The sequence below is a fragment of the Diabrotica undecimpunctata genome, chromosome 6 (assembly GCF_040954645.1).
Source record: "Diabrotica undecimpunctata isolate CICGRU chromosome 6, icDiaUnde3, whole genome shotgun sequence".
NCBI lineage: Eukaryota > Metazoa > Arthropoda > Insecta > Coleoptera > Chrysomelidae > Diabrotica > Diabrotica undecimpunctata.
In genome coordinates, this window is record NC_092808.1 from 92,402,961 (window position 1) to 92,416,333 (window position 13,373).

The 13,373-nt window shown below is 31.6% G+C and overlaps 1 protein-coding gene across 6 annotated transcripts in view; it reads right to left on the reverse strand.

Moving 5' to 3' along the window:
• Positions 1-13,373, reverse strand: part of kst (spectrin beta chain, non-erythrocytic 5 kst) — a 267,491-nt gene that overhangs the window by 117,449 nt on the left and 136,669 nt on the right. For all 6 annotated transcript variants that reach the window (XM_072534881.1, XM_072534885.1, XM_072534884.1 and 3 more), the window contains exon 2: positions 2,590-2,765. In XM_072534881.1, coding sequence (XP_072390982.1) covers positions 2,590-2,709 — 120 coding nt within the window. In that variant the 5' untranslated portion in view covers positions 2,710-2,765. The remainder of the gene's footprint in view (positions 1-2,589; positions 2,766-13,373) is intronic.

Here is a 13,373-nt window from a genome sequence, read left to right on the forward strand (position 1 = left end):
ATAAGAAACATCTTGCCGGGTCTTTTCCAACATCGTGTCCTGAATTTAATTTAATCTAATAGTTACCGAGATATTATATTTGTTTATAAGACAAAACCGTCAAAATAATCCGATTTTTTTTTGTAATATCTTAGATACGATAAGTACGTTTTTATAAGTAAAAAAATTGGCAAACTTGGTCTATTTTTGGTTTTTAGTTTTTGTTGTGCAATTTTTTTTTTTAAATTTAAAGGACTATTTTACAATGTTATAAAGATTTTCTAGAATTCTGAAGGTCTTAAGTGTAATAAAAGTGGTTGAAAAACATTGAATAAGAAAAGGCTTGTATCCCCCTCTTTTCTGTATTTACTGCTATTTTGCAGTAACGGTAATAAATCAAAACATTTTTAACCAACCGTATCTTATAGAAAATTTAATTGTCGCTATTTTTTTTATTACGATTTTGCTCTAAAGTTATAAGCAAGGAAAGTAGACAAAAATTGATGTTTTTAATAATTTTTAAATATTTTAATTTTTTTTACTAATCTTCCCGGCCTATTTGAGGGGGAGGATACGTCAATTATTATTACTGAAGTTATCAACTAACCATTTCTGCAAAAATCCGAATGCCACTTTTCACATCCACCTCAAAACAGATCCGCCCTGGTCTATATTTTACTTGATATTGAAGAGTTTCTGCATTTACGTTGTCGAGTCCTACAGCTGTATTATTTTTTAAACCGGTGCAATATTCCACGTCTGATTCTAATACTGGTGGGCCAGTTAAATCTGTATTTTCATTCGTAGTATCTAAGTTGCGATCTTCACAAAAATGTTTAGTATAAATATAGCATAGTTGCATAGTTTTTTGTGATCTGTTATGATGTTACTGTCTTTTGCTATTTTTGAGTAATTACATTTTCTTAAGGTTTGTTAATTCTTTTTTATTGAACGTGAAAGAGTCATGTTTGGCAATTAGCAGTGCTGCTATCTCGCATTTCTTAATTATCCTTTTATTTTTAGTCTGTCTTATTTTCTTTTTAATTCGTTTGTTTGTTTTATCTTTCATTATTCGTTAAATTTCTTATTTCTTCTTTCTTCCATCATGTCTAGAATTTCCTCTGTCATCCTACTGTTCTTTGCTTGTATTCTTTTGTAATCTAGAACATTTTGTGAAGCTTTAAGTATAGTATTTTTGATATTTCCTCATTGTTCTTCCAGGCTTTCTTTTTCATTTTTTGCTGGTATTGGGTATTCGTTTTCTAATACCTTTTGTAATTTTTCTCTGGTTGTTTTATTTTTTAAAGCTTCAATATTACGTGTCATATATAACGTGTTTTGTAGGTATAGAGATCATTTTACCTTTGAACCTATAGTTACAAATTGTTTTTAGGATTAATTTTTTTCATGACGTTCATGAAGTTTTGCAACATCTCTACAACTGAATAATTATTATTTTTAACTAATCTAATTTTAAGGTTTAAGTCCCTCATCAATTAAGGAGTTCTAACTTTTTCGAGATACGGACAAAACCGGTTGAAAATTGTAAAACTTTATATTACTGAACGTCATTTAATATTTGTATTCTTTGTGGAATTTGGTGGGTCGGGTACATTTTTTATTATGAATTTTAACGATATTTACATCAGAAAAGAAGTCAGTTGAAGAAAAGATTCAAATAAAAGACATTCCATTCTTTTATTGAACGTACTTTGTTAATTAATCAGAAACTGTATTCTCATTGTAAATAAAATAATTAACATAAAATGAATTCTTTTGTTTTATAATTTTTTAAAGGCCTAGAATGAAATAAGGCAAAATTGGATCTTACATCAAATCTCCGAAAGTGAAACTACAATTTTAAATAATAATAAATTTGTGATACTTTTTGCAATTGAATTTAAAATCTATAAGAATTATTATTATTAGCGATGTAACATTTAAGGTTAATTTTTGAAATATTTCTTAATGAGATCAGAGAGGCTTGTACTGTATTAGTATTTATTGTTTTCTTTTTCCCATGTAGCAGAGAGGTCATCTAGTTCATTGCATAATCAAAGAATTCTTGTGTAAATAGCAACCTCGATATCTATAATAATTGTACATACTTTATAGGGAAAGATGTATTTATCTACAAAGTAGTCACTAGTAACACGTTAACTTTATTGTCTGTCACGTAATACGCCTTTGTAGATAAAACTTAGGTTATGACTACACTCTCGGTTTTATTTATATTATAATTTTATATGAACTTAGATAAATAATGGTTTCTATGTCGAAGACTAATATATGAGAATTGATCAAAACACTGTTATATATACTGAAATATTGATTGGGTGAAAAAATGAGATAAAAATAGAATAGAATAGAATAAAAAAAGAAATATAACAAAAATTAATATATAATTTGGGCATATTTACACCCCTTTTGCATAAAACCACGTCTGTAGCCAATTTTGGGGCCACCCTATTGCGGATTAAAAAAAAATTTACCTCCCAACCTACCAATTTTTTGGTAAAATTCTAATCAAGTCATTACAAATGTCAATCGTACTAAAATCTTACTAAAATATGTTTGTACACAATTTTCATCCATATATAATATAATTACCTTCTGTAAAAATGAATTCATCCATTTGGTAAAAGTTTTCTTCTGGATGTGAAGACGTTCTTCTTGTAGGACTCGAATACGGCCCTGTTCGAACTTTTGAACTTCATCTCTTTGACTCATATTGTTTCTTCTCTGATAGCCTGGATCTGGCTTAGGTTCATAATGTACGCTCTCAACTGCAACAAAAGCAAATGATTAGTATAGTCACAGGAAATTATTTGTTATTAAATCGAAAATATAAATTACAAAACCTTAAAAAAATTACAAGATCAAAAATTTTATTTATTGCATGACTTTATATGTAAAGTTTTTACGATCTCAATTTTTTTCTTCTCGTCTGGAAGCCGTCTGTTCTACAGCGGTCGTATTGTACTCAATTGGCTTATTGTACATCTTCCATTACCAAGTATTTCACATTTTCCAAGTATTACACAAGTCTTTGATACTTCAGCAGACCAGCTATATATAAGCTCCTCGCTAACATCCATGGATCTTTTACTTATCCCTGGTATGAACGGGACCCTTGTATCAAGGAGATATCAAAGCCTCACTTAGCGACAGAAAGTTCTGCGGAAGCTATGTGGAAGGTTCGCCTGTAGAACTCTAATTGTGGTCACTGAAATCTATTTGGTGCAGAGACAGAGAGTGCGCCTCTCTGCTCGTTCGATCTACATTTTTACTAATATCGATGTGAGTGTTGGCCGCGTTGATTACTTTCCTCCACTCTTGTCGATCTTGTGCATCAATCTCCCACTGTTGCACCCCTATCTTACTAGATAGATCCTAAAGACCCCTATCTTACTAGGTAGATCACTTCCATCTTTTTCTTGGGCAACTGACTGACCTTCGCCACCGGGCCTTTCCCAATTGGTTGTATTTAGTAGTCTTTCATCATTTGATCTCAGTACATGTCCCGTCCACTATATCCGATTTTCCTGGATGTAACGTACTATGTTTTCTTTTCCCTGAAGTGCTTGGAGTTCCTGGTTATGTCTTCGTCTCCACTCTCCTGTTAACTAAACTCTACAAGGCCCAAATATCGTCCAGAGGATCTTCCGTTCTAAGACTAATAATTTTGTTGTTTTACGCTGGTTCAGTGTCCACGTGTCACTTCCATGCGTTATTATGGGGCATTTAAGGGGACAATTGATTCCCAGGTGTTTATTTATATACCTTATTCAACTTTCCTATAGTTCTATATACCTATAGTACGTTCCTAATTAGACATTAGGATGCAGATTAAAATGGATGGAGATGAAAATTTTCCCATCCAGTCTCTCCCCAGTGGAGTACTGACGAGTTTCAGACCGACATGGTAGATACGACATCAATTGGACAAGCATAAATTCGAGTATTTGTTGTTTCTTTTGTAGACCATGGGCCGCGAAATAGAAATTAAATAACATTTTTCATTAATGACACGATTTGTTTAAAATTTATAGATTTGGAACATTCACAAATGCATAGGTACAACATCTAGAACATACTTGTCAATTTTGTGTTTAATTCTAATGGAATACATAACATTCCCAATTTTAAAAATTGTTTGTTTTTCGGTGCAGAAACTCAGGCAGAAACTAGGACCTTACCTCCAAATTCTGTCAGGCTATACGGATTTAGCTGAAAATTTGGATTTACGCTTGTCTTATCGTCTTTTCCAAAAGTTATACATATATGGTCAAAGTGTACTTTTTGTTTTTAAGTGTTTAAAACTATCTTTCATTGGTTTCGAGTTCAAAACCCTTAGAAACCCTTTAGTTTAAACTCTTCAACCCCTATAAATCATCCCTAAAGACGATTACAACGTTAAAAATAGTTTTATACACATTAAAATTCCAAACATGTATTTATCATAACATCAATAAAAATTTGTTCCTTGCTTATGAAACATTATTTCTTTGGTTGCAACTTGTTTAACCCTTAGAAACTATATCCTATGCTAATAGCAGTACGAAGCACTCAATATTATTGGCTGGTACCGAGATATTCATCTATAACTATTATGCGTGCTTTAGATATGTGAGAGCTAAAAAGCTCCAAAAATATCTCCCAAAAATATCATTGGCTGGGTTCATTAGAAAGCCAAACTACCCTTCAATTTTGAAAAATTAAGGTTTGAAGCTCGAAACAGGGGATTTGAAGCACTCGAAAATGCTCAGTTTCCGAAATAAATAAACTTTATTGTAATGTAACTAACGAAACAATAATGGTTGTTTACCTATGACTTTGTGTGCAGTGTCAGAAGAAGAGTAGTAACCCAAGAAAAATGCATAGATCCAGACAAAGAAAACGGTATGTTTTTTAATAAAAGTAAATTAAATGCTAAAATATAGTACAATACAAACTATTTTAGTTTTAAATTCAAGATAATTAATATCTTTCATCAGTATAAAACTTTGATATTTGTTCTTCTCTGAACGAAGTGCTATATTTTCGAAAATATTAATTTATGACTTTTTGGCTAATATTTTAGCTGTGGTTAGCAGTGTAGAAGATAGTCGGTATAAGCTTTGTAAGTTCTTAAGTTATTTGAATTTAATTTATATTAATATGTATATTAAGTATTTTAGGTACGAAAAATGGTGTATTAAAACAGAAGTTCGTATGTTCGTAAGGTCTGAGTTTAATCCATGTAGCGAAAAATTAGTTTTATTGGAAAATATAACTGAATCAATAAAAGAGAAGACAATAACTCGACAAGACAAGCTGCAGTCGAAAATATCATATTAGGCAGCCAAGGTTACAAACGTTGCTAATGAAAAGGTAAAAAAGTAAAAATAATACACACAACGCAAAAGTCTAGGGATATTTTTATAAATAATATTTTGTTTATCTGTAATCAACTTAAAAAAAAAAAGAAATACAAAATTTGTAGTTTAAATTGTTGTTTAATATGTCAAAAACCATAAATTGCAAAAAACCGAAAATTGGAGCAAAAAAAATATATTGCAAATCACCCATCTTTCACATACCACCATAAAATGTCAAAAATACGAAATATAAACTTAAAATAAAGTATGGCCACCACGTTAGTTTATCACAGCTCTACATCTACTGTTCATGCTCCGAATCACATTGTTAATGTCTGCTTGAAGTAGTTGTGTCCATTGTTCTCTCAGAAGCTCTTTTAATTGAAATTCATTGTAGATATTGCCTATATGTGGAGTAATTCGTCGTTGGAGCATGTCCCATACATGCTCAATGGGATTCAAGTCCGGTGATTGTGCTGGCCACGGCAATACATCAATACCTTCGTTATCCAACCAGTTTGTTACAATATGCGCAACAAGTGGCCGAGCGTTATCATGCATAAAGTAAAAATTTTCTCCAACAGCAGCAGCAAACGGGCGCACAACAGGTTCAACAAAGTGTCCAAATATTGCTGACTTGTGAGAAAGTCACGTGGGAACATGAGCTCAGTTCTTTCGTCAATCATGATTCCGCCCCATACCATTAATGTACTACCTCTGTATGTATACACTTCTTGAAGATGTCATAATCGTCCTCTATTTCCGAGTCATCTTCATACTCTTGTCCGACGAGAATCTGGATGAAATCCATATCTAGACTCGTCACTAAACAAAACTGTGGCCCAGTCATTGTCAGTCCAATTCTGAAACTCTTGAAATCAGGTTAATCTTGCAGCGCGATTGCCTCTAGATAGAGGTGGACATCTCAGTAGTCGCCGACTACGAAGATTGGCTTCATGGAGACGATTCCTCACATTACTGCTGCTAATTGTTACATTATGTGCAAGATGTTCATTAACCAACTCGTTTGCTGTGATTTTTGGCTGCCTTCTGGCATTTAAAATTAAATATCGGTCTTGAGCAACGGTTGTAGAGCGACCACGTCCTGGATGTTGCTCGGCTGGACTCCCAGTGTCTCTAAACCGACGTCACAAACGACTTACGATGCTTTGGGAGACACCCAGCTGGTCAGTAACTTGAGTTTGTCGCATACCAGCTTGAAGGAGGCTCACGGCTCTATTCATCTCGTCCAACGTTAAATGTTGTCGTTGCATGGTAAAAAGACAATATCTTTAACTCACCTATTAAGCAAGAATGGTATAAAGTGACTAAAATTAAAAACAAACAAAACATAAAAATGTCGATTTTTTTGTCCCTTATAAAAAACATTCTAAAACACGTATTGCTATCAGTTTTACAATTTTTTGTTGATAAGAAGTGAGTGTCTGTATTAACAATTATGGTACAAGCAAATTTATATGGTCATGAAATTTCTGTCATTGGTATTGTCAAATTATTAAAATATCCTTAGACTTTTGCGTTGTGTGTAAGTGTGCATGTCGTGAAAACAATAAAATTTGATATTCAAAATGCCAGGGTTCACTATCTTGTCAAAATAAAAATGATTAGTCTTCAAAAGTTGTTTTAAATAAAAAATAATACATCATGGATAATTTTATTTATTTATCAACATTGGCCATTTGCTTCTGGCCACGGAAATGTAAAATTGAATAATTGAAGAAAGTAATATATTAAATATAAAATTGATTTATAAATGATTTTTGACATTATCAAATTAATTTTTTAATAACTAATACTGAGTAGGTATATTTATGAAATTATAACGGCACATATAAAAGTTATATTGAAAATAGTATTACAAAAAAATAATTTATTTACAATTTTGTTTCAAGCGTCAGATTAAAAAAATGGTAAATGTATTTCATCAGATTCTGTTCATTTTTTTAAAACTATGGTGAAGAAATCAGCTGGTATTAATAAATATAGACCAAATAAGCAAAATTAGACTTTGTAAGGACTACGTTTTCAACCAACGTGACCAAAAGTAAAACCGGAAGTCGATATTTGAACTCTTTGTGTAACTTTGCGTCGTCGATTCATATACGATTTCACCAATTTTTAGTCATATTTACCAAATTTCCAGTCATAGCTTTTTAACCGAATTGATATCAAAATTGGAATGGTCCAAGGTCAAATTTCTCACCTTTAATACCATCTTTTCGTTATAAGCTGACATTCTACACCTCATTTGTCATTGTAAAATAGGTAAAAACAATATATACTAATAAAGGCAATGTACCATTTTTGATAGAAAAATCAATATAAAATTAAATTTTTTTTAAATTCTATGAAAACGACCCTATTTCACTATCAGACAATTAGATCATATTCTATATTTAATTTAAAAACAAAATATGTTTGGAAAAAACGGTTATTAACACATTTTTTGATAGTCATAAAATCGACCACTTTCGATAGCTAAAATCAAAGTTTGGAGAGAGTATCAAGTTTCTTATAAAATCTATTTAGTTTATTTAGACCCATACATTTACTGATTAGACAAATGATAGATATAAATCGATGAATTTGGCAAACAAGTCAACAAGGAGGAAATTTATTAGAATAAACACTTCATCTATAAACACTATAGAATATTTTGCAAAATATCACTTCTGATAAATCTCATTTTCGTTTTGTTACTTCTACTGTTACTTTTAGAAAAACTATAAAAATGTTTCTATTTATTTCATACCAAGGGACTGACATCGTAACTACTTTAAAACATTGACTCAAAGTTAGTTTGGAACTGTCTGCAGAATCTGATTCGGATCAGAAAAAGTAACAAAGTAAGTATACTGTAAGTGCCTGGACATACTGAATATGAATTATTGAAGGAAAAACGAAAAATCGGACCTACTTGCCAGGGGGGAGGCAAAAGAAACATTCATAGACCCAGAACCTTTCGTTGGAATAGTAAGAAGCACAGCCAAAAGAACGATATGGGTGAAAGAACGGATGAAACGTAGCCATAGGTAAAAACAATTGGGTCTTAAATATTCGAAGGCTTTTATACAATGAACTGTCAAACCATTTTCTGTGCAAACGCTCCAGGTTTGATAGGAAAGGCTCAATACATTTGAGCATTATCAACTCGAGCCCTACAAATTCGTTGAAGTGCCACCAAAGGCCATAATATAGTTTTTTAAAAGGGCTGAGCTGAAGGGACAACTTTTACCTAGAAATGAATCACAATAGACCTTTTAGGTCGAATGGTTGGGTGGTTAAGAGCCCACTTATATTTAACATAACCTAAGCTTCAAAAAATATTCTCATTTTTCGACTTACGGGCGACAGTAGTACGCAATATTTACCTATTTTGATATGAAAATTAAAATAAAAACACGTTCGCTGAAATTAAAATAAAAAAAACTTTGGTGAGCTACTTAAATATTTTCGGAAAAACACATTGGGGGAAAGAAAGTACGCAATTTTTTGTAAATATGAAAATAATTAGAAACTTTATTTGTCTCTTAGACGATAAATTGTGGAAAGTATAACGTTAATAATACACTTTGAAGAAAAGAATGCTGTCAGGATTAATTAACTAACAAACATATTTTTATAATTTAAAATTCTTATGTAATATTGCACATTAGTCATCTCAGAAAAATCTGAAAACAAATCCGTTTTAACTGTTATTAGCGCGATCACTTAGTAATAAAGTACTAGACTTTGCATATTCCTAAATTTGGCAGTAGATAAAATACTGAGTATAAAGCATTTAAATTAAATTATCTAACAAAAAATAATAAAAGAATAAAAAAACAAAATAAAAATATATCAAAACAAAATTTATGTATCTATATAAATATTAGGTATATGTAGTACTAACATTGATAACTGATAACAAGAAAATTTTGACTATGAATCTGCAATCAATAATAATTAAAATTCAGTCGATTTTAACAATAAACACCAACAAGTCTGGCTAATTGGCTCTGCCAAAGCCATTTTTCAAGAAAGAAAAATCAGTCAGAATATATATAGGAATAGCTAATGTATCAAAACGTTATCATTGAAAATAATAAGAGTAACTTAAAGGGCACAGAGTTTTGGTTTAGGGAATATTATTTTGACTGCTTTTTGTACCATTTTAAGTTTTAACTTTTAAGTGTAAACATGTACTTTAAATTGTAAAATTGCTGTTGCTGTTTCTTTTCAGTTTTTTTAGTGATAGAAATTTTAATATAAATATCTATTTTACAAAGTTCCAAAGACAGAATGGATTGTAACAATGACCGAGGCCTACTGTACCACTCTTGAGGATAATTAAAAGCCGAATTGAAGATTGTTGGAAAGGCGTTGAAGATCAGAGTGTCTTCCGTACTGGTTGTTCTTGGACAGACAATGTGTTCTGTCAAGCTGTAGCAGATGCTAGAAGACAAAAAAATTTCACCGATATATAAATCCTGTGAGGGAGTTGTAAGATGATATGACGAGTTCAATAAAGATTGGACAAAAAGTGACAAAAAAGATAAAGGTGACAAAGAACTTCGCAAGGGCTGTTGCATATCGCCTACACTCTTTAAGATTTATTTGGAGGAAGCTTTAAATCCATGGAAAAGAAAATGTGAACCGGATATTCCAATTAAGTTCATGAACTATACAGCTTGCATTTTGTGGTTGACCAAGAAATTCGTACATGGGATCAAGATGATATCCACTACATGCTAAGAAAAATAGATGAAAAATATACTAAGTGGGTTTTATCAATGAATCCATCAAAAACAGAGTATGTAGTGGTGGGAAGTGAAAGAAAGTGCTTTTAGAACTAGGAGGCACTTAAATAAAAAATACTGATAGTTATAAATATCTCGCTGTAAGCATTACAAACGATGGTCGGAATACAAAAGAAATTCGTACTAAAATTGGTCAAGGTCAGCAATACGCCAACTGAATAGTATACTCACATCACTCGAAACACAAAAATTCAGATATACAAAAGTATCATAGAAAGTATTGCTAGATATGGTTCAGAGCTTTTGGGTAATAAATAAAAAAGGCATCAAAAATAAAAGCAATGATAATTAATTGGCATCAGTAAGGAATACTGATATCAGAGAGCGTAATGGCATATATATCGACATACTGGAAACTATGGAATACAAAAGACAGAAATGGTATGGTGATGTCGAAAGGGTGAATGATCAACGGATGGCTAAAGTAAATGTTACAGTGGATCCCCACCAACAGCAGAACAAGGGAAAGACCAAGAAGATCTACACTATTGGATATCTTATGGAGATATATGAAAAGTGTATTATACAAAAATAAAAAACTAAATTTTAGCTGATTTGTGGCGCAGGTGTTTCAACTTTTAAGTTGTATAGAGGTTTCGGAGAACCTGACTTTGTAAAATACATAGTAAAGGTAGCACACCTTAACTGAAAACTAAATGGATCTGTTACTTAAACTAGAATACGCTAGTGTATCGGATAGGCGTATGTATGAGCAGTACGGCAACAAAAGTATCATAGAAAGTATTGCTACATATGGTTCAGAGCTTTTGGGAATAAATAAAAAAAGGCATCCAAAATAAAAGCAATGGAAATGAATTGGCGTAGATGTTGCCAAATCACTAAAAGAGATAAAGTAAGGAATACTGATATCAGAGAGCGTAAGGGCATAATCGACATACTGGAAACTATGGAATGCAAAAGACAGAAATGGTATGGTGATGTCGAAAGGGTGAATGATCAATGGATGGCTAAAGTAAATGTTACAGTGGATCCCCACCAACAGCAGAACAAGGGAAAGACCAAGAAGATCTACACTATTGGATATCTTATGGAGATATATGAAAAGTGTATTATACAAAAATAAAAAACTAAATTTTAGCTGATTTGTGGCGCAGGTGTTTCAACTTTTAAGTTGTATAGAGGTTTCGGAGAACCTGACTTTGTAAAATACATAGTAAAGGTAGCACACCTTAACTGAAAACTAAATGGATCTGTTACTTAAACTAGAATACGCTAGTGTATCGGATAGGCGTATGTATGAGCAGTACGGCAACAAAAGTATCATAGAAAGTATTGCTACATATGGTTCAGAGCTTTTGGGAATAAATAAAAAAAGGCATCCAAAATAAAAGCAATGGAAATGAATTGGCGTAGATGTTGCCAAATCACTAAAAGAGATAAAGTAAGGAATACTGATATCAGAGAGCGTAAGGGCATAATCGACATACTGGAAACTATGGAATGCAAAAGACAGAAATGGTATGGTGATGTAAAAAGGGTGAATGATCAACGGTGGCTAAAGTAAATGTTACAGTGGATCCCCACCAACAGCAGAACAAGGGAAAGACCAAGAAGATCTACACTATTGGATATCTTATGGAGATATATGAAAAGTGTATTATACAAAAATAAACCACTAAATTTTAGCTGATTTGTGGCGCAGGTGTTTCAACTTTTAAGTTGTATAGAGGTTTCGGAGAACCTGACTTTGTAAAATACATAGTAAAGGTAGCACACCTTAACTGAAAACTAAATGGATCTGTTACTTAGACTAGAATACGCTGGTGTATTGGATAGGCGTATGTATGAGCAGTACGGCAAGAGTTGATGATTTGTGGCTCGGTGTTACTCATTTCATAGATTCATACCGGAGGAGAGTATACGCTTAAAAACGGGAATATAAATAGATGTTGCCAAGATATTCGTTTATCACATTATATAGAACTAAACGGTACTACTATCTGTTAAGTTAGTAATGTGCTGTAGAAAATTTCATTAAAGAGCTGATTTATTTTTCGATTTTTCTTAATTTTTCTTTTAAAATCTGGAATGAATAACATTGTTGAATAGAAAGCAAAGAGTCCGTTTGAATGATGTGACACAAGCCCCTACTTCCCATTTAAAGATTTAAGAGCTGCAAATTCTAAGGATATTAAACTTACACAAGACGATGCAATTTTAAATTAATCAAAACGAAAATTAAAGTTGACGCTGATAGCCTGAAGAATATTTGAAAAAGTCTAGTATATAGATATTACAAATCGACAAAAAAAGAGTGTGTGATGTGGAAAACATAAATGAGTACATGAAAAATTACGAATCTTAGTAGTTACAGACGCAAATCACCAAAAAAAAAACAAAGAAATATTAGCAGATGGAGAAAAATATGATATATCCATTTATAAATAATAGAGAACGTATGTATGTATTCAGAAATGTTTCAAAACTTTTTGGGCGATTTTAGAAATAAACTTGTTATTTTAATAGAATGTTTATATGTTGTCGTTATGATATTAGAAGTAATATCACATTTATCTCTCAAAATGACTTCATTAATACGATTCTTATAATGAAAACATTAAAGACTCATTAAGTTTTAAATATCACAATAATTTACCTCATAAATAAAAAATACACTTGCTTTGCATCAATCCTCGAACAAAAATCAGCCACAACTGACACTCAAAATCGAAATGCATGTTTCCATTAACAAGAAATCTCAGCCCACATGCTTAAACATTCATAATATGAAATATTGTTTCATGCAAGTGAAAAATAATCTTTGAGTTGGTAAAAAAGCAGCGAATCCGTTATTTATGAATAAAATAAACATCATACAAACAAATATAAAATGGGATTGGCGCGACTAAAATAAATAAACATACATGTTGATTTACTGGTTACAGAAGGGGTAGATCAAACATGTATAATTACATCCTAATGTATTCCACCAAATAGTGATTTTACAAAACTTAATATCAATTTTTTTATCATTAAAACATTTAGGAATAGAAAACTTAATTTTCTTATTTTTTTCTTTCAAATCTACGATTAAAATAATAACGTTCTCAAGATAACTTACAATTTTTGAAACAAGTATGGTATTTTATATTTAATTTTGGGTGTGAGAGAAAATTGTGCATGAAAAATATGGTTGCTTGTGACACTTATACCTCTTTCCAATGTTTTTTAATGACTGACTAAACAGCATAAA